The 27,958-nt window shown below is 39.3% G+C and overlaps 2 protein-coding genes and 1 long non-coding RNA gene across 6 annotated transcripts in view; 1 reads left to right on the top strand and 2 right to left on the bottom strand.

The window, feature by feature from the left end:
- The window catches only part of SLC25A27 (solute carrier family 25 member 27), a 28,064-nt gene extending 24,222 nt beyond the window's left edge, over positions 1–3,842 (bottom strand). For 3 of the 4 annotated variants that reach the window (XM_082347649.1, XM_082347650.1, XM_082347647.1), the window contains exons 1-2: positions 3,516–3,841; positions 882–1,073 (exon numbers count right to left, since the gene is read on the bottom strand). In XM_082347649.1, the coding sequence (XP_082203775.1) occupies positions 882–1,073; positions 3,516–3,621 (298 nt within the window). In that variant the 5' untranslated portion in view covers positions 3,622–3,841. Of the gene's footprint in view, positions 1–881; positions 1,074–3,515 lie in introns of all 4 variants that reach the window. The other variant, XM_082347648.1, reaches the window with a different exon arrangement.
- A 93-nt stretch (positions 3,843–3,935) lies between these two features.
- CYP39A1 (cytochrome P450 family 39 subfamily A member 1) overlaps positions 3,936–27,958 on the top strand; it is a 68,960-nt gene continuing 44,937 nt past the window's right edge. Inside the window, exons 1-6 of the mRNA XM_082347626.1 lie at positions 3,936–4,434; positions 9,470–9,605; positions 12,599–12,773; positions 14,287–14,436; positions 15,734–15,827; positions 25,182–25,289. Of these exons, the coding sequence (XP_082203752.1) occupies positions 4,258–4,434; positions 9,470–9,605; positions 12,599–12,773; positions 14,287–14,436; positions 15,734–15,827; positions 25,182–25,289 (840 nt within the window). The 5' untranslated portion in view covers positions 3,936–4,257. The remainder of the gene's footprint in view (positions 4,435–9,469; positions 9,606–12,598; positions 12,774–14,286; positions 14,437–15,733; positions 15,828–25,181; positions 25,290–27,958) is intronic.
- The window catches only part of LOC309608188, a 72,023-nt gene continuing 58,514 nt past the window's right edge, over positions 14,450–27,958 (bottom strand). Inside the window, exon 3 of the long non-coding RNA XR_014232712.1 lies at positions 14,450–15,608. This is a non-coding gene — a long non-coding RNA (uncharacterized lncRNA). The remainder of the gene's footprint in view (positions 15,609–27,958) is intronic.

Here is a 27,958-nt window from a genome sequence, read left to right as displayed (position 1 = left end):
ACATTAGTACTGGGCACTTTTCTGATCAAGGGTCCCTACATATTCGAGGAATGATTATGATTAGAGAAGAAAAACGCCATACCCATCCTATCTCCTTTTGAAGGCAAGTTTATTCTCCTGTCCACTAGCTGCAAACTCAGCAACTCCTATCTATGTGAGTGCCCCTTTGGAAGCAGAGCAGAAAAGTGTTCTAACTGGCAGCAGTGTCATTTCAACTACTTTCCTTTCGGAGTGACTAAGGACCCACATAGGTAGCCTGGGAACTGAGGAAAAAATCACCTGTGTTGCATTTACTCTATTGCCAAGGTTGGATTAGACAGTCATCCCTGTTCTCTTTCAGATCAACCTGGCCTCTGACACATGGGACAGAGACTGGTGAGGCATTGCCCTCAAATATATTTTAATTTTCAAAGAACGTAAAAAAAATATTTTTAATTTTGTGTTTAAAGTTCCTCAAGTGGAAAAAAAATCAACTATTCATCTTTTTCTTTCTTAAACTTAAATAAAAAACATTTTTATTAGGAAACTTTTCAAGCATACAGAAGAGTAGAGAAAAATAATACAATTCCCTATATATCTATCATGGAGATTTATCAATTGCTAACATTTTCACCATATTTGCTTCTTTTTCTTTTCTTTTTTTTTTTTGCTTAATTATTTTAAATTACATTAGAGACATCATGACATCATGACAGTTCGTCCCTAAATACTTCTGTATGCATTTCTAAAACCCTAAGGCTATAATTCCTTAATAACCTTATATTCATTTATCATATTAGCAGAAGAAAACTAGCTGGCTTTTGAACACAGCTCAACAGGAAAGCAGACGAGACAAACACAGAACTCGTGACAAACTCACCAGCTAGAATCAAGATAAATACCTATGTGTCTGTAAATGGCAGGTGTCACTCCTTGCCAGAGCTTTAGAAAGCCTTCCTCTTGGACAATCCCCAGGGCCGTGCGCACCATGCCCCTATAGGGAGCAGACTCTCTTGCACCGTCTCCCAACCGAGCAAGGGCAGCTTCTCCTTGTATTTGGAGTCGAGTTTTTGTGAGATCGAGGGGAAAGGTTGCTAACAACGACAACAAAAACAAAACGAGGGGGAAACCCGTAACATTCAGAGAAACAAACGAAATTTTTAAAAAAAATCACAGGACCCACATTTTAGTCAGCACAAGATGGGTGATTCTCAGATTTCAGAATACATCAGAATCAGCCAGGGAGATGGTTAAAAATTACACATTTCCTAGCCCCACGCCTATGGAGTCGCAGTAGGTTGATGGGGCTTTAGACATCGGTTGATTCTTATACACTCCCAAATTTGAGAATCACTGTCCCAGAGCAGCCCCAGAGCACCAGAAAGAAAACAAAAAGTGACAAGCCCTTGGGTTCTTTTTCGGTCAGAAATTTCAGTCCAAAACCTACGTTAGTCCTTAATGTTTGCCTTCCAATGTGAATAATTTCCAGTACTGTACTACTTATGACAGGTTCTTAACAAATGCCAGATGAAGCTGAATTCTATCATTTCGTGGGCGATGTTTGCACGTAGATGAATCACTAACCTGATGTCTGAGAAAGAGAAGATGCAACATAGGGTTTATCGTGTCTTTCATATCAAAGGGTGGCAGGCTCAATATTCTTTCAATTAAGGAATATGTTGAGTTGGTTTTCCAGCACTGATGAGTTTTATGCGTAGCTTCCTTACAAATACCACCTGTACTTGAAAATTTTTTTCCTAATGATTACATCTTGAATTAGAGATAGACCTTTTACCGGGAAACAGAGTGAAGCTATCTGGCTCACATAAGGAAGATCAAGCTCATAACTTTATACACACAATGATTCAGATAAGTTCATTAACATTAGTGACATTACATAAGCCTTTTCAGTGACCACCACCTGATACAAAACCATAGCTATGCCTTTTCCAAGAGAACACAGAGACGGGGGAAGAGAATATTCAGTCTTAACCACTGGTCTTTGGAAAAGTTAATTATCTTGCTGTTAGTTTTTCTAAAACACAAGTTGTGTGCATATAGAGAATTTAAGCATTCCTCTGTTGACATATGAAACCTGAAAAGTCTTAAGATATAGGCACCTCTATATTAGCATAGGTTATGCCTCTTAGAATAATTTTGGTTTTCTTGCTGGTTACTTAATGCTTCAGGTTCCGATCCTAAATCAGTTTGTACTCAAAGCCATCTCATATTTTGATTCCCCTTCCCCCATACAATTCTCCACGAAATTTTAACAGGAGGAATGTTCCTTTACAAAAGCCATTGGTCACAGGGGGAACATCAGGTTAAAAAAAAACAAAACAAAACAAAACCGGAAACATACCTAATCATTTAGCAATCTGCTTTTAAATTTTTTTTAAGTTAATGAATTGTATTTCAGTAAAAACAATGAATAATAAAAATTCGCCATCAGCTTTGGGAGAAGAGAAAGAAAAAAACAGAGGGTCCAAAGGGCAAGAGTGGAGGAGCACAAAGGGCAAACAACAGATCATGTTCTGGCTCTGCTGGAAATACAAAGTAAACTCATTTTAGAACAGGACAAACTAACATTTACACATCCAAGCTATTCCTTTTTTTTTTTAATGGGCAAGAAAATGAAAGGGTAATCTTAAAATGCACAGTGAAGGCAGGGAAAACACAGGCACTCTAGTCACAAAATTCTTGGAAGAAACACCACCTGTTCTTACAAGGGCATCATAGTTCTACTCTAGGTAGCCCCTTAAGTCTTCTCTGACTTGCTTATGCAGATGTAACTGTTCATCTTCTCTGCTCTTATGATATTTAATAACATCTTCATTATACTAAGTAGCATAATGTAATTGTCTGTCTCTGCATGTCTCCCCACCAGCCTGTAAGAAGGTCAGGGCTGGGTCTTTCGAACTATATCCCTACAATCTCCAGCACTGTCATAATAATGTTGCAATGAGCGGGTGCCTTGCCTTGGGTTTAACGTTTATATATTATTAACTTCTCAGAGTCCTGCAAGGTAAACACAGTATAGATGAGTTCCGCTCAAAGAGGTCAACTGGCAGATGCTGAGTGGATGCTCAGTAAGTGATGGGTAACGAACTTAAGTCCCACAGGTTGGGTTCACAACTTGGACCCAAAACACAACGATATAGTGAGGCTGTGTAAGAACACAAATAACAGAGATGACCTCAGTAAAGATGAAAAGTGGACTGGGTTTTAAAAAGGGCATCCTCACGAAAGAGAAAATGATCCCTATATAGGAATGCCAGCTCAGGAAGCTTCTAAAAGGACACATTCAGGCGCAATAGCACACCCGAGGGAGACGAAATTGGAAGGAAGAGACCTTCGTGACCTCCAATCCCTCCTCCTTACAAGGTTGGCCTTGCCCCCACCCTGCCACACCTGCAGGAGAGGTGTGGACCAAGAGGGCTGCATCCACCCAGAAACGAAGCCACCCGCCCGGCCCCCCACCCCCGCGCGACCCCTCGACGACTCGCGGGGGAGGCCCAGGCTGGACGGCCGGGTACCTAGCTCGGCCACGGTGGCCGCGCAGCCCGACAGGAGGAACTTGCTCGCGCGGGGCCATCTCTGGGCGAGCGGCGAGAGCCTCTCCTCATCCTCCGGAGTCGACATTCAGCAGCAGCACGGGAGGACGATACGCCCCTTCTGGCCCGCGCCCCGCGCCGCGGCTGGACTGCCACCCGGCCAGGGCGGCTCCTCCTCAACTGGCGAGCGGCGGGGCGGGGACCATTTCCCTTGCTCGGCTCCGCCAGATGGGCCCAGCGAACCTGCACCCTCTCCCTAGCAGCCTCGGGCTTGAGCAGCCCAGTGGGGTGAGATCGGAAAACAACGCGAAGCCCGCGAGGCTTCTGGGAAATGTAGTCCGCGTGGCTCCGGCCCTCTCGGACCGAGTTCTCTGATTGGTCGCGAACGAGCCGCCCGCCGCGCCACCAGCCCCGGTCTCCATGGCAACAGCGCCACTTCTCCTCCTCCACCCCCTGCTCCCACACCAGCAGGATCCAGCCCCTTCCTTCCGTCCCGCGTGGCCAGGACTTGAAAGAAAAGTGGACGTAGGAGGGAGTGATGATGCAAAAGTTACCCAAAAATTGGGGCGGGGAAAGGAGGCTACAGTTAGGAAGGCGAACAAGCTGCAAAAGGAGCAGCGGAAAGTTGGGAGGTCTGGAGGGTGCCCTGTTCCGGGGGAAGCAGCAAGTACCGCAGCAGCAAGACTTTTCCCTTCTCTGATTCAGGAAGGTGCTAGACAAAAACATGGAATTCATTTCCCCAACAGTGGTTATAATCTTAGGTTGTGTTGCTCTTCTATTATTTCTTCAGTGGAAGAACTTGCGTGGACCCCCGTGCATAGGGGGCTGGATTCCTTGGATTGGAGCTGGATTTGAGTTTGGAAAAACCCCTCTACAATTTATAGAGAAAGCAAGAATCAAGGTATGTGCCCTTAGCAGGTGGGGTTTCAGGAAGAGGTAATGTTTTCTTTTTTATTTTCTTTCATTGTATCTCAAGTGCAATGTTAGAACATGGGGAACCTACCTGCTGCCCACAATTAAACGATCTAGCCACTTATGAATTCCTCAGCTAACAATGAACAACTGTGTCTTATGCAAGGTTTTTCGAAAGAAATAGGTTTTCATCAGTTATGAAGTACAAGGCAGCTTGTAACTGCCCTTTTGGAAGTAGAGGTTAATTTAAAAGTGCTAGTTACTTCATCGTAGCTAAAAAATCCTAAGTGTATACATATTAACTAAATGCTTGCAATAATTGGGAAGACAGAAGCGTAATACAAGTAATTTCAATTTGCTTCATAAATTCGTATCCAAATCAAGAGTTAACACCAGGCTATTGTAAAAACTGCTTGCAAATTCGGTCTTTACAAATATAGTGGGCACTATATTTTCAGCTGGTGTTGTTATTTGGTGATGATGAGATCCATTTTCACTGCCTACTAAGGATATTAGTAATTGTTGTTGCAGTACATATTTTTGCCTTTAAAATAGCTTTTAAATATATCTTTCAAAAATAGTACATAGGTTACTGCTATTTTTTTTCTTTATTTCAATGGACATTCTTGTGTGTATGCTCCTGTGTGTGTTTGTATTTTTTGCACTTACCTGATTGTTTCATCACAATAACTTCCTAAAAGTGAAATTGCCCAAAGGACATTAAATTGTTTATATTATTGTGTTACTCTTGCAAAAGGATGTACGAATCCTTTTTCCTTTTCTTTTACTTTTTCTTTTCCTTTGAGTGTAGGGGATTGCCTCGCTCTTCATATCCTGGACCACACTAAGTACCATAATTCTTACTAGTTTGATAGATGAAAAATATTATCTTTTTTTTTAGAAGTCTCTAACCATTCTTTATTTTTCAATACTCACACAGTTTATACTCAAGATTGTATTTTTGAAGATCTTAGGGGAAAATATTATCTTTTAAAGAAATACTTCTTTGTCTCCCATAGCCTTCCTTAGGTATATGATTTTGATAAGTCTTAAGGAATGTTTCTAAAAGCTTGTCTCAGAAGGTCAAGCACGGTCACAAAGATTATTCTGTTTTCTTCTAAAAGGTTTATAGTTTTGCATTTTACATTTAGGTCTATGATCCACTTAGAGTTAGTTTTTTTGTAAGGTGTACATAAGGGCTGAGTTTCAACTGGACCTCTGGATGTCCAATTGTTCTAGTATAATTACTTGAAGGACTTTCCTTTCCTCATTGAGTTGCCTTTGCAGCTTTTCAAAGATTAACTGACCATATATGTGTAGATCTATGTCTAGCCTTTCTATCCTATTCCATTGATTTATATGTCCACTCCTTTGTTAATACTGCACTGTCTTAAATACTACAGCTTTATGGTAAATCTTTAAATCAGGTAGTGAAAGTTCATGTTTTTTTGTCATTGATGTGGCATTCAAGATTATATGCATTTTAATATAAATTTTAGAGTTGGCTTGCCAATATCTATAATAAAGACTGTTGGAAGAATGTTTGGAAGTTTGTTAAGTCTATGGAAAAATTGAGGGAGAATTGACTTTTTAATGATATAATGTCTTCTAATCTATGAATGCTGTATACCTCTCCTGTTTATTTAGCTATATAATTTCTTTTAGAAATATTCTGTAGTTTTCAGTGATGGGGTCTTGCCTGTGATTGTTAATTATTTTCTGAAGTATTTTATATTCTTTTTTTTTTTTTTTTGGCCAGGGAAGCCCTAAGGCCAATGTTTCTTTTATATTTTATATTCTTGAGGCTATTGTAGATACAATTGTTTACACTTTTGTTTTCCAGTGGTATCCCTCTGGCACATAAAAGACACAATTGTTTTTGTATATTAACTTTGTATCCTGTGATCTTGCCAAATTCACTTATTAGTTCCAGTAGTTACTTTGTAGATTTCTTAGGATTTTTATACGTACACAATATGTCCTACAAACAGATAAATTTATTTCCTGTTTTCTGATCTTTATGCCTTTTATTTCTTTTTTCTTGCATAAATAAAGAGGGACTTCTAATATACTGTTGAATAAAGTGGTGTGCATAGACAAGCTTGTCTTTTTTCCTAATATTAGGGGAAAAGTGTTCAATGTTTCACCATTAAATTTCTTATTATCTGTAGATTTTTTCACAGGTGCCTATTTCAGTTCTGACCTTGATCGATACTCAGAATTCACAGATGCCACCAGGGAAATAAATCATGACCTATTGTCTGTTCACTTCTACACACTTCTCTGTGGCGCTTTAATCCATTTAGTTCGTATTGTTTCCCCAACTCTCTGATGCCTTTAAAAATATGATCTTTGTAATCTATCCCTCTTTTCTCTCATCCTACACAAAAACAGAAGCATCTGCATGTTTTAAAAGCTGCAAAATATTCCCTGAATCATATTTCACTTAAACAGTCACCTAATGATTGACATGGTTTGTTTTCCATATTTTACTATTGTAAATAATGTAGCAACAAATGTCATTTCTATGTGTGCAAGTATATCTGTGGAGTAAATTATCAGATTCAAAGTGTAAATGTATTTTTTAATTTAATTTTTATTTTATATTGGAGTATAGTTGATTTACAATGTTGTGTTAGTTTCAGGTGTACAGCAAAGTGATTCAGTTATACATATGCATATATCCATTCTTTTTCAGATTCTTTTCCCATGTAGGTTATTACAGATTATTGAGAATACATTTGTAACTTAGAGGGAAATGGGAAACTTTGTGAGTGTTTTGAGCAGAGGAGTGATGTGATGTGATTTAAATTTTAAAGGGTCATTTTGGGCACTCTGTTAAAAACAGGAACATGAAACTAAAAGAAAAGATAATTCGAAGGTTTTGGCAAGAATTCAAGCTTGAGATCTTGGTGGCTTGTACCATGGTGATAGCAGTGGAAGTTTGAGAAGTGGCTGGATCTCTTTTGAAGGTGGAAGCAGCAGGATTTACTGGTAGATGGAATGTGGTGTGTGAAAGAATGAAAAGGGGCAAAGGTGGCTCCAAGAAGTTAGACTTGAGAAACTAGAACATGGACTCAGTATCAAGTGAGATGATCAAGATTGCCTACAATGTGGCCCGAGTGCCTATATGTATTACCAAAGGCCACTTTCCTAATGGAAAGTTAAGAATTCTCATTTGAACAAACCTTCAACGATGAAAACGACTCATCTTCTTCTAAGTACTGATTAATAAACAATACCAGGTAGGGAATATTGGGAAGCAATGTAGATGTCTGGATCACTAGTGGAAGAAAATGAGACTTCACTATTTGGGGTATCAATGATTTTTGGGTCCACAGTTGCCTGATGGCATCCAATATTGTGTCACAGGAACTATCACGTGCCATTTCATGCAGATCTGGAAATGACTGTAATATTGAAGTACTGATGAACCTAAATGATATTTCAAGATATTTATAATAACTGTAATGGGATATAAAAGTACGGATGGTTTTTCCAAAAATGTACATGTTGGATGTGGTCTGGGAAAGTCAGTACAGCCATAGGAGGAAATGAGAATGAGACTTGCAGGGCCACAGGGGAAAGCACCCTGTCAGGAGGCAAAGGATGGGAGCAAGAGAAAACCCTGCCCAGAGCCTTTATTGGGGTTTGCTCAGGAAAGGCAAGGCAAGGCAGAGTAAACAATTTAGGATTGACTAGTTTGAGTAATTTCTGAGGGCTTTGGGCTATAAGGTTGGTCTCCGGGTGCCTAGTGCCTCGCCCTGGGATGATTTAGGGCAGGGATAATATTGCCTTGGCGTGTGAGAGTTAGATAAGGAAGTGGTTGGGCACACAGACTCAAGATGGGTTGGTTGCCATATGAAAGGCATGCTCCTGGTTGGCTGAGAGTCCTTTGCTCTCTCTAAAAACTGGCTAGCCCTGGGAGGGCTGTCTCTACCCAGTAGTGAGGACACCGAAGCTGAGCATCAAGAATAAGAAAGTATAGCTAATATAATTGGCCCTATGATAGATGGATGCCAAATAGACACCAAATCTAAGAAAGTACAATTGGAACAGTAGGTTCTTTTGAGGATAGAGTCGTGGGGAAGATTGTGGTGTATTGCCTCCATTCATAATTGAAGAAAATGTTACATTATAATCAGAGGCCAGTGAAAATCATGATATATTTTTCTCCAACTAAAGTCATGGACTCCCTAAAACCAAACCAAACTCTGCACTGGAGGATGACTGTCGGTTCCTAGGAGCGATCTGATAGAAAAGGCAAAACTGATGGTGTAGGAGAGAGAAGGCGTACACATAGACCAAAGAGAGAGTGTGGAACCTGTAACACAAGTGAAGGAGGGTGGGCATTTCCCAGGGGCAGGACCCTCCATCTGTGTTAACTCAAGGGGAGGCATGGAGGATGGGTACAAATGGGTACAGTTATCTGCAAGCTCTGGCGGTGGGAAGCTGAGTGCTCATTTTCCCAGTGAGTTACGAAGCAGGAACACCTTCTCAGAGTGGGGAGGGTGGGCTAGGTGAACAAGTGAGTCATTGTGGAAAGTGAGAAAGTGAACACATTACAGAACTTTGGGGATTGCAGGACATTGTTGAGTGACTACAGACTGAAGGTGAAATCAGTCAGCAGTTTATCTTTTTGTTGAACAAAGTTCAACCATAGGTTGTTTATAACCCTCCTGATACCTTGAAAACAGTACTCAAATATCACAGTGTTTGATATAATTTCCAATCATTATTTCTAATTATTATTTCTACTACCAGAAAGGAAGGTACAAGCAAATAATAGCATTATCAAAAGGAAGGTTAAATATTACAACAGAGTAAATTAGGATTTTTATAATTGAGATTTTGCTCAGTCAAAATTTATAATTATTATATATAATCATAATCGTTTTTATCTTGACTGTGAATTCAGCATTGGGATTCTTGAGGAACACTGTCTTAAGCATAACCCATGGTCCAGTACCTTATTTATTAGAAATGCTTGCTAATATGATCTGTATTTATGTGTTTTCTTTCAGTATGGACCGATATTTACAATCGTTGCTGTGGGCACCCGAATGACCTTTGTTACTGAAGAAGAGGGAATTAATGTGTTTCTAAAATCCAAAGAAGTAAATTTTGAACTAGCAGTGCAAACTCCCGTCTATCGTACAGGTAAACAGTATTTTCAGATAGTTCATTTGAAATACAACATGGAATCCAAGCGCAGTTTTCGGTAACAATCTCATCTTCACTCCTCTATCAAGAATGAGGCAGGCCCATTATTTTGTTCTTTAGAGTAGGGATAGAAAAGAGTGTGTGATGAATTTGGCCCTTGTAAAACAAATTATTGGCAACTTCAAACACTTGGATCTCAGTTAGACATGCGTAAGAGATGAGGTCACCTCACTGATGTTTACTTGGGAAAATACTGGCATCTGCAGCCTGTTGCAGCTCCCAAAATGTCACTAACTCCGCTCTGCCGCTGTGTATACAGTGTTCTACAGGCTATAGCTCTTGGCTTGATCTCATGTTGCTACTCCGCTCCTTGAAAGTAGAACTGCACTGTTTAGTAAGTGCTTTACTATGGCATTCCCTGACATAGTCCACAGGGTTAGTGGGACTTAGCTTCATATAATTGGTGCCCTTTCTTTCTCCATCCTCAGAGACTGCTGGACTGAATTTGTCAGCACGCTTCCAGTGTGACTGTCTGCCTTTCTTTCTTTTCTTTTTTTTAAAATAAATTTATTTATTTTATTTGTTTTATTTTTGGCTGCGTTGGGTCTTCGTTGCTGTGCGTGGGCTTTTCTCTAGCTGCGGCGAGCAGGGGCCACTCTTCGTTGCGGTTCGCAGGCTTCTCATTGTGGTGGCTTCTCTTGTTGCAGAGCACGGGCTCTAGGCACGCGGGCTCAGTAGTTGTGGCTCGCGAGCTCTAGAGCGCAGGCCCAGTAGTTGTGGCTCATGGGCTTAGTTGCTCTGTGGCATGTGGGATCTTCCTGGACCAGGGCTCGAACCCATGTCCCCTGCATTGGCAAGCAAACTCAACCACTGCGCCACCAGGGAAGCCCATGTCTGCCTTTATTTCTTCCCAGGCTGCAGACATGCATGTTGAGGCCATTTGTCCTCCCAAGAATGCAGAGCTGGTTCATTTTTTGCCTGGTTCTTTTCTCTGCTTTCACAATGTCTGTGCTTGCTTCTACCATCTTTTTTCTCTTTGCTTCCCTTTTCCCTTAGGTTCATTTTCATATAGCTTCTTCTTAGGCATTTCTTGCCATTAAGACAAAAAGTTTGTTTTCAAGGCTGTCAGTTGATCAATAGCATGATTATTGTTTCTTGTTGCTTGCATGAAAAATCACAACATGTTGGTTAAATTTTTTTGACTCTTTAATGCTTCTTGATATTTAGACTATGGAATTCCAGATCAAAGAAATACAAATATTTTGAAGACTCTTGATCTGTAAATTCACATATTCCTTGAGAAAATATACCAACTTACTCACCTATCATAGGTGTATTGCAGTGATCACATTTTTTCACCTCTGCCTCCCCTGGGGACTTGCATGCTTAAATATTTCTATTTAACAGATGAAATATCTTAATATTTACTCTTGAGCCAGCTTCCCATTCCTTTCAATTATTCCCCTACCACAGAGACAATGCATGCTCAGGAAATCCACAAATTATTTTTCATTAACTTATACAAAATGTATCCTACATGTAATAGGATGATGAAATATAAAATTAAAAATTATTTTTTGGAAAACTTACTTTGAAGACAATAAAAGAGGATTAAAGAAAAATATAAAGGAATAGTGTAATGAGTTTAAAAATTCATACTCTTAGCACCCAACCAGACCAGGTGTGAGTGTCATGAAAGGAGCATGAACACTAAGATAAAGGAAACAGTGGGGCTAAAGCTGTTCTTGGGGTTAGGAAAGCCCTGCTGGTGGAGGTGATATTCAAGAAGACACTTGAAGGGGAGAAGAAGTTAGCAGAAGAAATGTATGGCTTGTAGGTGGCAGGGGGATAGGGGTGGGGAGGGTGAGATCAGTCAAGTAGAGAACATTCTGAGCAGATAGAAGAGCTCATGAAAATGCTGAGATGTGTAAAAGAGTGTGTGTTTTCAGTATACCTGGGATATATGTTTGGAGGGAGAAAGGGCTAGCAGTGTCATTGTAGAGCTGGAAAGAGGGTAGAACACCTTGTAAACTTTGTTAAGGATAGGAAGCCAATGAAAAGTTTTAAACATGGAAATAAAATCACCAGATTTGTGTTTCCCAGAGGCTTCCTTAATCACCCCCATACAAATCATCCCTTAAAGTGCATTACCCTACGGACTTTCACTATCTCACAGTCTATGTTGGATCTTCACCTACTTTTATTTGCAGGAGGTGATTCTATGTACTAGGTGAACTTTGGCTCTAGTCTCTGCTGATCAAGGAATAAAGAGGGAGGTCTGTTGACTGTTTGCTTCAAGAAGTGGTTGCATAATTCAAAGAGTCATGTACCACAATGTTCATTGCAGCTCTATTTACAATAGCCAGGACATGGAAGCAACCTAAGTGTCCATCGACAGATGAATGGATAAAGAAGATGTGGCACATTTATACAATGGAATATTGCTCAGCCATAAAAAGAAACGAAATTGAGTTATTTGTAGTGAGGTGGATGGACCTAGAGTCTGTCATACAGAGTGAAGTAAGTCAGAAAGAGAAAAACAAATACCGTATGCTAACACATATATATGGAATCTAAAAAAAAAAAAAAAATGGTTATGAAGAACCTAGGGGCAGGATAGGAATAAAGACGCAGATGTAGAGAATGGACTTGAGGACGCGGGGCGGGGGAAGGGTAAGCTGGGATGAAGTGAGAGAGTGGCATGGACATATGTACACTACCAAATGTAAAATAGATAGCTAATGGGAAGCAGCTGCATAACACAGGGAGATCAGCTCGGTGCTTTGTGACCACCTAGAGGTGTGAGATAGGGAGGGTGGGAGGGAGACGCAAGAGGGATGGGGTATGGGGATATATGTATACGTATAGCTGATTCACTTTGTTATACAGCAGAAACTAACACAACATTGTAAAGCAATTATACTCCAATAAAGATGTTAAAAAAAAAAAAAGTGGTTGCTTCTTTTGAAAAGCGTTTTCTCTGTTTATAGCATCAATCCCAAAGAATATCTTTTTAAAACTGCATGAGAAACTTTATATCATGGTGAAAGGGAAAATGGGGACTTTCAACCTATATCGATTCACTGGACAATTGACTGAAGAATTACACGAACAGCTGGAGAATTTAGGCCCTCATGGGACCATGGACCTGAACAACTTAGTGAGGTAAATAGATGCCTTATTATTTAATTTTGTTTTTTATTTTTTTGGAATAAAAAAATTTGAAGCCTATACATTGGACTTCACAAATTATCTGGTGGATTAATGAAGTCTATCTAGCTAGGCAATTAAAAGATGCTATTAGTCTTTTAAATTCTGATTAATGGGCAGTTTTCAGTTAGCACTTCAAGTTGAAGGTAGGCAAATAGGCCAATAGAATCATTTTAACACGTTTATAATAATTTCTCCCTAGTCATTCCTTACAATTTTGTACGCGCTACATGGATTTTCCTCCTATAATTGTCATGCATCCATCAGAATTTTGATAAAACATTCAGTGCAATTTGTGATCATTAGAAGAAGAGGACACTGAGAGGAGAGGGAAGAGGATAGAATCAGAAAGTAGATGACAAGGGTCCAGGAGATGTCTGTGAGACTTGACAAGGCTGAGGCAAATCCACCGTGAGCCTCAGGACTGAGCCCAGGTCCTCTGAGAGGGGAGGTACTGAGAGGCAAGCGAGACAGGAGAGGGCAGGTGGGGGGAACCACATAGCACTCAGCCATGTTCTGGAGCTTTCTGGCAAACGTAAGGGCTTAGCAGGGAGCTGTGAGAAGAATTCCCTGCACGCGCAGGGCGATTTGGTAAATCGAAGTTACCCAGGAGGCACTTTTCCATCTCAGTGGGATGCTGGAGGCATGACCAACCATCCAGACTCAAAAACACAGCAACATGGAATAGTTTGTTAGGGTTCCAGAAAGAGAGAGAGGAAAACTAAAAACACAAACAAGCAAGCAACCAACCAAACTTTTAACATGCCCAATATCTACAACAAAACAAAGCAAATTCTTGAATGACTTTGAAACTTTGAGGGAAAGGAGATCCTGAGAAATTTTTGTGAGGAAATGATGGTGAATAAAAATGGAATAAACAGTACTTAGTGTTACTAACCAGGGGCATATTAACAATCTCTGATATTCCTTTATTTAAGGACCCCGCAGAAATCATTTTATTCACCTGAGGGAAAACTTGCTGATTATAGATACTATATTTCAGTCTTTCGGTATAGTTCAAAGTTATAGGATCCTGGGAGATACTAGGAATTTGGTGACTAATATTGCCCTTAATTCTTTGTTTGGTTATTTTTGGCTGCTGTCTAAAGGTATGGACTGTATCTCAGTTATTGTTATTATTTGCTAAATAAATGCTTGTTGAAATCATATTGAATCGATCTCTTTCTGTGTGTCATCTCCCATTTGTCAGGATCTAACAATACTTGCTTAGAAAGCATTCGAAAATCTTCAGATCAATAAGACCACAATTTCAGTTACCCCTAAGTTATCTTGAGCACAGAAAGCAAATATTAAAACCTTTTAAGAATGACTTTCACCCCCCAAAAAATCTATCACATATGATTGTCTACCCCTAATATATAGCTATTCAATTATGCCTTCTTTTGTATCCTATGCCTTTCTTCTGTGGTCATTGGCTCTGACATTCTATGTGTTTCTATCTTTGTAGGCATCTCCTTTACCCGGTCACAGTGAACGTGCTGTTTAAAAAAGGTCTGTTTCCCACAAGTGAGAGGAAAATCAGGGAGTTCCATCAGCACTTTCAAGCTTATGATGAAGGTTTCGAATATGGGTCCCAGTTGCCAGAATGTCTCCTCAGGTAGAGCGTTGTTTCCTATGTTAATTCCCCGATCAAGCTCTTCTCAGCTACTCATACATTTCTCTCCTTTCTTTGTTCTAAGTAGCTGTAACAGCAGTTTAAGTGGAAGAGACAGAAGCTATTTCTTATGACCAGAGTTTGGGTGTGTGTGTGTGTGTGTGTGTGTGTGTGTGTGTGTGTGTGTGTGAATTGAGGGAGGAACTGAAGAAGAGAGATGGATTATTTCCTTTTTTTCTCATTTTGAGGAACAAAAACAAGAAGGAGAGGGGAGACTGTGAGAATGAAATGAAGAATCTATTTTGAGGCCTTTTATGCCATTTACAGCTTATTTTTATCATAGTCATTGCTACATCATCAAGTGTGACCTGTGTCAGAATCAGACGTCCTTATTCTCCCTGAGGCAGAAGTAGGTGTGGTCAAATGTATTTCTCACAGTTGGCGCAGATAAAAGTTTATAAAACGGTTTGATTGCAAAGTAACACATGATTTTTTAGTTTCTTGGCAGTTGGTCTGAAATGATGACTGGTCAGAAAAGATTAAAAAGCTTTTAGTCAGTTTGCTTTACCTCACTTAACCCAGCAATGGATCCCTGTGCTAGATTTTGATCCTGCTGTGACTGACAACAGCCAGAGCAAACTTAGACCAAGCAAATCACAAGCCCTGTTTTCTCTCTCTTTTTTTTTTAATCAATTTATTTATTTATCTTTGGCTGTGTTGGGTCATCGTTGCTGTGCATGGGCTTTCTCTAGTTGCAGTGAGCAGGGACTACTCTTTGTTGGGGTGTGTGGGCTTCTCACTGCAGTAGATTCTCTTGTTGCGGAGCATGGGCTGTAGGCACGCGGGCTTCAGTAGTTGTGGCACGTGGGCTCAGTAGTTGTGGCTCGCGGGCTCTAGAGCGCAGGCTCAGTAGTTGTGGCGCATGGGCTTAGTTGCTCCGAGGCATGTGAGATCTTCCTGGACCAGGGATCAAACCCATGTCCCCTGCATTGTCAGGCGGATCCTTAACGGCTGCGCCACCAGGGAAGTCCCCGAGCTGTGTTTTCTTATTCAATGCCAGCCCTTTAGGAATGCAAATGTTTATTTGCAAAAGATACTAAAATGTGGCTGCCTTGCCCCCTCAATTTTCCTTGTGGACTAATAAGTCTGAAGGTAGACTTCTCATGATGTTCCAGCTGAAAATGAAGAAGACATTTGGAGAAATAATTAAAATTCCATAGACATAGTCCCTTTTCTGCTGTGACCTGTTACTCCTAGAGTGCTTTCAAATTAATTTATCCACATATTTTTTCTCACCTAGAAACTGGTCAAAATCCAAAAACTGGCTTCTAGCACTTTTTGAGAAAAACATTCCAGATATAAAAACATGCAAATCTGCAAAAGATAATTCCCCGGTAAGTATTCCTTAGCTTTTTTTGCTAAAATACCTTAGATGAAAACAGTCATAAACTACAATTGTTAAAAAAATATTTTTGCTAAAAATCATGAGATGTGTTAGATACCATTTTTGTGCCAACCACTGTGTTGGATGTTTACATACGTTATTTTATTATTGCATCCTCACAGCAGTGAGGGAGATATTAACCCTATTTTACGTAAGAAAAAACTGAGGCTACAGACAACAAAATAACACAACAGTCTGAGGGGTTTTTAAATGATTTATCGATTATACAGTTGGGTGTGTCAACAGTCACAGGTGAGAGTTATGGCAAATTAGGCAAAGATAAGAAAGCTCGACAAAGTTGACTTTTTTCTTGAGGCCACCACGGCTAATTCTTTCTTTCTTCAAATGCAACCAGGTAACGTGGTATAATTTAAAAGCAACGCACTGGGAGTCACTATCCTAAGTGTCCTAGATCTGTGGTTCTCTACACGTGGTCCCTAGACCAATGGTACCAACGTCGCCTGGGAAACCAGTGGGAGAAACGCTGGGAGCCCAGCCGTCTGGGGTTTTATACACCTTCCAGATGGTTCTGATGCTTGCTAATGAATGGTTCTCAGCCGTGGCAGCTCATTAGAATCTCTGAAAGCTTTTGAAAACTACCTCATTCTCCAGACTCACCCTCTGGAGATTCCTTTTGGCCTGGACTACCTGGGCTCAAATCCAGTCACCACTGTGTGACGTTGGGCATGGTACCTAACCTCTTGGCCTCAGTTTTGTGACCTTGGGCATGGAACCTAACCTCTTGGCCTCAGTTTTGTCATTCAGTGAGTTAATATTTGTAAAGCACTTGAAACATAGTAAAGACCATGTAAGAGTTTATCATTGTTATCATCATGGAAGAAATCATTTCATATCTTTTAGCATTGAAAGATGATATCAAACATTTTTGTTTGTTTGCGTTTAGTTATGATAGCAAGTGTTATCACAAACAACTCTGCTTAACACTGGAGAGGAAGATCACCTTAGAAAAATAGGAATGTGTGAATGTTTGGGGATCTCCCTCCAGAATAAAGGGAATAGAAAGCTAGACTGGAATGCCCTTCGCTGACAAACTGTGTTTCAGCTAAAGAATCTGTTTTATAAATGGATCCAGACAAACACATTTTTGTTTGCATTATTTTCCAGGATTTAGAGGTAAAGCCATGTGCGTATAAAAGCTGTACCCAAGCAGATCTGTAATCTATGAGCCTAGAAAACAGGGGTTTTAATGCCCCAGTTAAAACTCCCCGCTGACAATACTTCTAGAATAGCATTTATTTTTCTTACTCTGAAGAAATGAGGCACTTTAATCATAGGTACTCGAACTCCCGCTTTGAATAAAGACAAATTTTGACCTTTGCTGACGCTAATTCAACGTTTATGACCGGGATAGAATTCAGTTTGAACACTCATGAGCTGCGTAACTTCATTTTTTAAAAAACGTTTTGTTTCTGTTTTCCTGCAGCAGTGTTCACACAGAGTTTAAGTTTTTATACCCACAATTTTTTAAAAATGCAAGCTAAGAAGAAAATAAAAGATTCTGTTGTCTTTTACTGCATAAGTAGATTTCAATGGCCTAGTTAAGCAAAGGACTGGAAGAAGTTTTTTGATTTTTGTTTTTTAAATATTATACACACATTTTATCACATCATACCTTTATCACGTTTCAACATGAGTGATTTTTCCCATGTTATTCTAGATATAAATTAAACTAGTATTTTCATTTACAATTAAGACTGCACCACAGAATAGCATATCAAAAGAATGAAATACATCTATAGGATTTTTCATGAAATATAAACTTTGTACCATAACAACTTGCATTGTAAGTCTGATAGAAACCACGAGTAAATGAAATTTATACTTAAATTATTTTCAAATCTGCTAATCCATTATTACAGAAACAGTAGCAATAAGGCATCACTAATGCTTATGGGGTACTTACTCTGTGCCAGGCGTAGTGTTAACACATTTCACAAATTCACTGCTCATTTCTTTTTCGCAACAACTTTACTACCTGGAAAACTGGGGATTATTAAAACCAGAAAGCCGGGGATCAGAGTGGTTAAACACTTTTGAAACACTACATGCCTCTGTAAGTAACAGCAACAGCCTCTGTCATGTATTTTCTTTGAGAGTGATGTAATTGGTATTTTCCGTGTTGTAGGATCTGAAGAAAAACCACTGTGTTCTGGTGCAGCGCAGTTCTCTGAGTCCCTAACCCATGAGAGTTAAAGACTGTGTCTCTAAGGGGCAGCATAACCTAGTAGCTAAGATTGTGGGCATTGGAGCCAGGGCCAGCCTCGCAGGATTCGAATCCCAACTCAACCATTGACAAGCTGTATGTCACTAGCAAAGTTCCCTAACTTAATCGTGCTTCCATTTCCTCAAATGTAAAATGGTGACAATAACAGATCTACTCCTTAGAGCTGGGGTGAGGAACGAATGCTTAAATACTTGTGAAGCCCTTAAACAGTACTTGCCTTCCAGAGCAGTGACTAGACTTTAGCTACCATTATTTCTATTACCTAACTTGAATTATTTAAGATTCAAAGTGCACAAGTAACTTAATGAAAATGTTATAATGTCTGAATTTGTTCCTCGTGATAGGGATGATCATTGGCAAAGGCAAATCTGGGAAGCCTTCCAATGAAGGAAATGCTTTCATGGGATTTGTGTGTTGACTTGAGAGCAGCCATACTAGGTGACCTTGGAGAGGCCCTGATCTGACCTGGCACCATCCGTGTCAAACGTCAGTTCTCTGCATGGTTTTAGAGTATTGCAATATTTATCATATACTGGTTTGGCAATTCCCTTACCCATGATATGTAGGCTGAGAATTTGCATGGCACATGGGGGTAGGGTTTTCTCCTGAATGCTCCAGAGATCTGTGTTTCTGTGTTGTTTGCATTTTCCTAAGAGCAGATGTTTATTAAAAAAAAAAAAAAATTTAAAGTTAACATTCGTCAAAATGGTAATATGTACTAAGTTTTGTTTTAAGTACTTTATAGGAAGTAACTCATTTAATTCTCACAACAGTCCTGTGAGGTAGGGTCCATATTATGACCATTTTACAGATGAGGAAATCAAGACACAGAGAGCTTAAAGTACTTGCCCAAGGTTACCCAGCTATTGAATAAGTAAACCAGGTTCCCGTTCCACATGTAAGGATCTTGAAAGTTGCCACTTCATCCTCACACCAAGTAAAAAGCTTAACAGACTGAAAAATCAACAGTTCTTCTTGAAAGAGAGGACACAGGGCAACCTGCTGCCCCCAAGACTAGAGACCAACAGGCAAATACAGGGAGTTGACATTTCCCAGAGCACAGACCTGAGAGTGGAGACTGCCCTGGGAACCTGCGCCAAGGTAGGAAAACCCGAGCTGTAATTAATGAATTGCTAGAGGCTCAGTGCAGACAATTCTCAGAGTTCAAAACTCCACGGGACCCAGGACCCAGTCATAGAGGGGCCTCCACAATACTGTGAAACTTATCTCCAGGAGCTGGACCAGTGAAAAATCCCCTAGGGCTTCTGACAGGGGAAGGGGGAAAAGAACAAGTTTGAAATATGCCGGAGCACTCCGTTCTTAACCAGGCCTGCCCTCAGGGGAAACTAGTTAAACAGAACTTAACCTGCTGGAGGATTATCAGAGCCTAACTGACCTGGGGAAGAGGAGTGTCCAGTTGCAGCCACCTCTAGCCATCCTGTCCCACCTAAGGAGGGAGAATAAGACTGAGAAACACTTGCGAAGTTCACAGTCCAGAGGCACAGGCTCATGAAAAGACAGAGATCTAATCATAAGACTTGAATGCTTCCCCTCCTCTCACACCTAACCACCACATTACTAAAGACCTATTTATAACCATTCCTTTTACCCAGCACAACATGTCTAGCCATCAAGAAAAAATTACAAGGCATACCGTAAGGCAAAAAGAAACGTCCACAATTTGAAGAGACAAAGCAAGCATCAGAACCATTCATGGCCGGGATGTTAGAATTAACAGATTGGGACTTTAAAAAAATATATGATTAATATGCTAATGACTCTAAATGATAAAGTAGGCAGCATGCAAGAACAGATGGACAATGTAAGCAGAGAGATGGAAATCCTAGGAAAGAACCAAAATGAAATGCTAGATAGAGATTAAAAAAAAAACCAAGTGACAGAAATGAAGAATGCTTTTCATGGACTTATTAGTAGACTGGACACAGCTGAAGAAAGAATCTCTGAGCTAGAGGAGATTCAGTCCTTGAAAACCAAAAAGCAAAGAGAACGAAGGCATAAAAAACAAAAATAGAACAGAATATTCAAGGACTGTGGGAAAACTACCGAAGGTGTAACATTCGTGGAATGGGTATACCAGAAAAAGAAGAAAGAGAGATGGGAACAGGAGAAATACCTGACACAATAATGACTGAGAATTTCTCCCACATTAATGTCAGACACCAAACCATAGATCTTGGAAGCTCAGAGAACACCAATCAAGTAAACACCAAAAAAACTACACCTCAGCATATCATTTTTAAATTACAGAAAATCAAAGATTTTAAAAATACTGAAAGAAGCCAGAGGGAGAAAAACAAACAGAAAAACAAAGCAAAAATCCCACTATACCTATAGAAGAACAAAGGTATGAATTACATCTGACTTCTCCTCAGAAACCATGCAAGCAAGAAGAGAGTGGAGTGAAATATTTAGCGTTGAGAGAGGAAAAAACATCAACCTAGGACACTGCACTCTGTGAAATTATCCTTCAGAAGTGAAGGAGAAATAAGAGTCTTCTTCAGACAAACAAAAATTGAGGGAATTTTCTTGCCAGTAGACCTGCCTTATAAGAAATGCTGAAAGAAATTCTTCAGAGAGAAGGAAAATGATATAGGTCAGAAACTCAGATCTCTATAAAGAAAGAAAGAGCACCAAAGAAGGAATAAGTAGAGGTGAAAAAAGAAACTTATTTTTTCTATTCTTAATTGATCTAACAGTTCAAATTGATATCAAATTGATAACAGTTTGTTCAGATAATAAAATAGCAACAATATATTCAATTATATATGCTTATATGTATATTATATGTATATACATGTGTATATGTGTACTTACGTGTGCTTATGTGTAAGTGAAATGAATGATAGAAATGATACAGGGACAGGAGGGAGGAATTAGGATTATTTTGTTACTAGAAGGTACTTACACTACCTGTGAAGTGGTACAGTATTTTAAAATGGACTTGGATTAGTTGTAAATGTATATTACAGACTCTAGGGCAACCACTAATAAAAATAAAAATTGAAGTATAACTTGATATGCTAAGAAAGGAGAGAAAATGGAATCATATAAAATGCTCAATTAAAATCACAAAAGGCAGGAAAATGGTGGAATACGAAAATAAGAACAAAGAATAAGGGCAGCAAATAGAATACAGTAACAAATATGGTAGATAGTAATCCAACTATATCAGTAATCACTTTGAATGTCAGTGGCCTAAATGCACCAATTAAAAGACAGAGATTGTCACAGTGGATCTAAAAACATGACCCAAATATATGTTGTCTACAAGAAACCCACTTTAAATATAAGGACACTTTATATTTAATATAGATTAAAAGTAAACAGATGTAGAAAAACATACCATGCTAACACCAATCAAAAGAAAGCAGGAGGAGCTATATTACTTTCAGACAGAGCAGACTTCAAAGGAAGGAAACTTATCAGGCATAACGAAGGACATTACATAATGACAATGAGGTCAGTCCTCCAAGAAGACATAACAGTTCTTAATGTGTATGTACCTGGCAACAGGGTGTCAAACTACATGAGACAAAAACTGATGGAACTTCAAACAGAAATAGATGAATCTACTGTCACAGTTGGAGACTTCAACACCCCTCTCTCAGAAGTGGACACATCCAACAGACAGAAATCAATAAGGACATAACTGAACTCAGCAACACCATCAAGCAACTGGATATAATTAATTAAGACTACTTAATCCAACAACAGCAGAATACACATTTTTTTCTCAAGCTTATATGGAATATTCACCAAAATAAACCACATTCTGGGTCATTAAACACACCTTAACAAATTTATAAGAATAGAAATCATATAATGTCTGTTCTCAGACCACAGTGGAATTAAACTAGAAATCAATAACAGAAAGATAACTGGAAAATCCCAAAAGATGTGGAGGTTAAACAACACATTTCTAAATAACACATGGATTAAAGAAGAACTCTCATGAGAAGTTAAAATATTTTGAAACAAACTAAAATGAAAAAACAACTTATCAAAATTGTGGGAAGTAGTGAAAGCAATGCTTAGAAGGAAATTTATAGCTGGAGGTTGAAGCAATCACCAGTGGCCAATGATTTAATCAATCATGCCTATGTATGAAGCTTTCATAAAAACCCAAAAGGACGGGGTTCAGAGAGCTTCTATGTTGATGAACACCTGGAGATTTGGGGAGAGTGGCATGCTTCAAGCAAGCACAAAAGTTCCTTGGCCTTTACCCCTACCTTGCCCTACACATCTCTTCCAGCTGCATGTTCACCTGTAGGCTTTATCGCATCCTTTTATAATAAACCAGTAATCTAATAAGTAAAATATTTCTCTCAGTTCTGTGAGCAGCTCTAGCAAATTAATCAAATCTGAGGAGGGGGTTCATGGGAACCTCTGATTTATATAGCCAGTCAGTTAGAAGTACAGGTAACAACTTGGACTTGCAACTGGCATCTGAAATCCAAGGAGGGGGTCTGTGTAACTTCCAATCCTTAGCCAGTTAGTCAGAAGCACAGGCAATAACCTGGGCTTGCAGCTGACATCTGAAGAGCAGGGCACAGTCTTGTGGGACTAAACCCTTAACCTGTGGAACATGATGCTATCTTTGGGTAAATAGTGTTATAATTGAGATGAATTATAAGACACCCAGATGATGAACCAAGCATTGTTTGCGATGTGTAGAAACCCACCTCACACACATTGGAAATTGGTACCAGAACCCCTTTAGCAAGGATGTCCCCTCTCACCACTCTTTTTCAACATAGTACTGGAAGTCCTTGCTAATGCAACAAGGCAAGAAAAGGAAATGAAAATTATACAGATTGAAAGGGAAGACATGAAACTGTCTTTGCTTGCAGATGATGTGAACATATGTAGAGAAAATCCAAAAGAATCAACCAAAAAACTACTGGAACTAATGAGTGATTTTAGCAAGGTTGTAGGATACCAAGTTAATACACAAAAGTTAATTGCTTTCCTACATGCCAACAATGAATAAGTGGAATGTGAAATTAAAAACACAATACCCTTTACATTAGCATTGCCCAAAATGAAAGACTTACATATATATAAAACAAATCAAGATCTATATGAGGAAAACTGCACAACTACAAAACTCTGAGGAACAAAGTCAAAGAACTAAATAAATGGGGATATATTCCATGTTCACGGATAGGAAGACAATATTGTCAAGAAGTCAATTCTTCCCAACCTGATGTGTAGATTCAATGCAATCCCCAATAAAAAATCCCAGCAAGTTATAACATTTTATGGATTCTAAAATTTATATGGAGAGGCAGAAGACCCAGAATCACCAACACAATGTTGAAGGAAAAGAACAAAGTTCTTGAAAGAAGTGATGCTATCCAACTTAAAGATTTACTGTAAAGCTTCAGTAATCAAGATAATGTGGTGCTGGCAGAAGAATAGACAAATAAATTAATGGAACAGAATAGAGAGCCCAGAAATAGACCCCATTAAATATAGTGAACTGATCTTTGACAAAGGAGCAAAGGCAATATAATGAAACAAAGATAGACTTTTCAACAAATAGTGCAGAAACAACTGGACATTCACATGCAAAAAACTTAGTTGATCTTGGGTGTGGCGATGCCTACTTAGATATAACACTAAAGACACAATTCATAAAAGAAACTATTAAGCTGGATTTCATTAAAATTAAACTGCTCTGTGAAAAGACAATATCAGGAGAATTAGAAGACAAGTCACAAACTGAGAGAAAATATTGGCAAATAAAGGACTATTATCCAAAATATACAAAGAACACTTAAAACTCAACAATAGGAAAACAAACAACCCAATGGAAAAACAGACCAAAAATAGACCGTAAGAGACACCTCACCCAAGAAGATATATAGATGGCAAATAAGCATATGAGAAGATGCTCCACATCACATGTCATCAGGAAAATGCAAATTAAAACAATGAGATACCACTACTCACCTATTAGAATGGCCAGAATCTGGAACACAGACACTACCAAATGCTGACAAGGATGTAGAACAACAGGAACTCTCATTCATTGCTGGTGGGAATGCAAAATGGTATAGACTTTTTGGAGGTTTCTTACAAAATGCAACATACTCTTACCATACAGTCCAGCAATTGTGCTCCTTGTATTTGCCCAAATGGTTTGAAAACTTACATCCACACAAAAACCTACATATGGATGTTTATAACAGCTTTATTCATAATTGCCAAAACTTGGATGCAACCAAGATGCCCTTCAGTAGGTAAATGGGTAAATAAACTATGGTACATCCAAAGAATAGAGTATTAGCGCTAAAAAGAAATGAGCTATCAAGCCATGAAAAGACATGGAGGAACCATAAATGCCTATTACTTAGTGAAAGAAGCCAATATGAGAAGGCTATATACTGTATGATTCCAACTATGTGAAATTTTGGAAAAGGCAAAACTATGAAGAAAGTAAAAAGATCAGTGGTTGTTAGGGGGTGGGGAGAGATGAATAGGCAGAGCATAGAGGATTTTTTAGGGCTATGAAAGTACTCTGTATGATACTATAATAATAATAGATATCATTATGCATTTGTCCAAACCCATAGAGTTTATAACACCAAGAGTGAATCCTAAGGTAAACTATGCACTTTAGATGACTATGATGTATCAAAGTCGTTTCTTCCTTGGTCAAAAATGTCCCATTCTGGTGAGTGATGTTGATAATGAGGAAGGCTATGCTTGGGTGGGGGTAAGGGTTATATGGGAAATCTCTGTACTTTCCTCTCAATTTTCTTGTAAACCTAAAACCGCTCTAAAAAATCAAGTCTTGAAAAAATTAAGCCAGGATTTGAACCAATGCAGTAAGAGCATTGAACCCCAGAGTCCCTACTCCCAATTACTATACTACCAGTAAGTATGTAAATCCCTTAGCATGCCTGAAATCACAAACCTAAGAATGGCAAAAATAGTATCTTTCAGATTAAAGAAAAATGCATGATCTTTGTTTATTAACATCAGTCTTTGTCACATAGCTCTGGTTTGACAATATTTATTTCTTTTAAACAGACAGTAATGCAGGCTCTGCTGGATCTCCTAGAGATGGAAACAAATGAACAAAAGAGTCCCAATTATGGGCTCTTACTACTTTGGGCTTCTCTGTCCAATGCTGTCCCTGTAAGTATATTAGTAAAGGAAGGGTTGCATTTCTGTCTACTGTACTTTAATTTTTCCCTTTATTTTTCTTTCTTTTTTTAAAAAATTCTTTTCACTTCTTATCACGTGGAAGAAAAAGACTGTAATGGATTTGGTTGTGAGATAGAAAAACAAAACTCAATGCCTAAGGAAATCTGATAAGATCACAAAGGAGGCAAAGCAGAGATCTGAAGTGAATTCTGCCCTTTGAAAGGCAACATGTAACAGGTGAAGGGAAACATTTGCACTTTGGGGTCAGTTGTGACAACACCTGTATATGCAGCACTTTCTGTACTTTCCATGTCAGGCAACATGCTTAGTATTGGTGCTGCAAAGATGAGTAAGTCTTGACCCCAGACATTTACTGGGGAGAGAGTAGGTAAACGGATAGTTCAGTTAGAATTGGACTTGAATCCAGATATTCCAGCCATAGCCATAGAATCTCATGGAGGTAACGAACACTCTGAGCCTTCATTTCCTTATTGGTAAAAAAGGGATAATAAAACTCCTAGTATGGTCCTAGACTTGGGTACTTAATAAACGGTAACGCTCATTTCTCTGCGAGATTGTTGTGAGGATTCAGTGAGATAAGCCTAGCTGCCACCCAGTGATCATGAGTTCTTTGTCGACCCCTGAACCCATTCTCCTTCTATTGCACCATTCCTGTTTGCATTGCTTGGCATCGTGGTCTTGTAAGCTTCCCCATGAATGGAGCTGGTGACACTGGAACTCATGATACTTCTAAAGAGAGCAGAGATTTTTGAACTGTTTTTTTTTAAGCTGTTATGAACTAGAATACAGCCATGAGATTTGTCTGGCACTTCATGTTCGATGCATAACAGTTTCCTGCATCAGGAGGATTTCATATCAGCTTAAGCTGCACTTAAATTATTTGAGAGATTAAAGAGTAAACTTTTTATGTATTTGTTTTCTACTAAGTAAGAACTTTCAACCTATCTATAATGATAAAGGTATTCATTTTTTCTTTTTTCTTCTAACAAATAGAAATAAGATGTGTTAAGTATTATTTGTTTCTCCTTCCTCTTATAAAGGTTGTGGAGGGCTTTCTAAGTACTGATATTCTAGTTGCCTTTAACCCATAATAAATTAACTGGGTACAGAGCAGAAATAGAAATTCTGGCTTCTCTGCTCAAATGTATGTCAGCCACTAAAATACATATTTCATCTGGCATGGGCAAATAAAAGTAGTCTAACCCTTTCCTCTTCTTTAGGTATCTCTAATATTATTCTCTGATTTTTCCTTATACAATTTTCTTGGAAACTGATTAAGCTAGAGCAAAATTAAAAGGCAAATATCAAAACAACTCCCAAAGCAGCAACAAAACAGCCACTCCTGTCACAGGATTAATTTTCAAGGTCTCATTAGAAAGGCCCCCCCCCGAGAAGAAAGGGACACAAAGCCCCATTGATCTGACTCAGGGGGGAGTCAGTTTTTTGGAATTTGTTCCTGGCACTGGTGTGAAAGAATTTAAATCAATTGCAGAAAGCAAGTGTCTGATGATCAGCAGAAGTTCCATCTTGCTGGCTCTTGTTGGCACTTCTAAGAGGCAGCTGGTGTGCGGGCAGAGACCCTGGACTGGCTTTAGAGTCAGGTCCAAAGGCAGATCCCAGGGCTGGGTGACAATGGGCCAAGTGTTTAACTGTGAGCCTCAGTGTCCTTATCTATAAAATAGCATGAATGTTATCTACCTCATAGGGTACTGTGAGCCTTATATTTTTAAGAAGTGGAAAGTGGCAAACAGTCCCTGGCTCAATAAATGTTAGCTTTCTTTTCGTATAAAAAGTAACACCATGGTTTCAATCAGTCATTTCTTTCAGTGGCCCACTAATAATGAACTGCCTTGGCTTCCAAAACTTGACCTCTCAAATGCCCAAGGGTGGGAGTGGCCACTGCTGTCCTGGCTTCTGTGATCCCCCAAGGCGGCCAGGAGAGCTGCCAGAAGCCCTGCCAGGGGCCTGTGCTTTCCTGGTGCCTAGATCGTTCTCTTCTCTTCTACTCTGTGCTCTGTCTCTAGGACCACGGAACTCAGAGCTCAGGCTTCAGACAGGCTTGGTACAGGGCACCAGGAGGCTCTGTTATGAGACCAAAGTCTTGGTGAACTTTGGTGGACTGGCCCAAGATATTAACCATGATTTATGAAATTATTTCTATGGGAAAACCACTTCCAAGTTCCAAGAAATTCCTGGCTGCCAAATGTACTTTTTAAGAACACTTTTCCAAATGAACCTCAAAGCTGACGTTTTACCTTTTTAATCTGCTTCTCTGAAGCTCTTTCTAAACACTTTCAGCAGTGACTTCCCCACCTCACCCTCAATTCCCACAGCATTTATTGGTTACTCTTTTATATGCCTTTCTTTTCTTTTTTTTTTTTTTTAATTTATTTTATTTATTTATTTTTGGCTGCATTGGGTCTTCGTTGCTGTGAGCGGGCTTTCTCTAGTTGCTGCGAGTGGGGGCTACTCTTCATTGCGGCGTGTGGGCTTCTCATTGCAGTAGCTTCTCTTGTTGCGTGTAGAGCACGGGCTCTAGGCACACAGGCTTCAGTAGTTGTGGCACACGGGCTCAGTAGTTGTGGCTCGCGGGCTCTAGAGTGCAGGCTCAGTAGTTGTGGCGCACGGGCTTAGTTGCT

The sequence above is a fragment of the Balaenoptera borealis genome (assembly GCF_965194805.1).
Source record: "Balaenoptera borealis genome assembly, chromosome: 12".
NCBI lineage: Eukaryota > Metazoa > Chordata > Mammalia > Artiodactyla > Balaenopteridae > Balaenoptera > Balaenoptera borealis.
The sequence above is the reverse complement of the archived record's forward strand: the minus strand, read 5'-3'. Positions and strand labels throughout refer to the sequence as shown.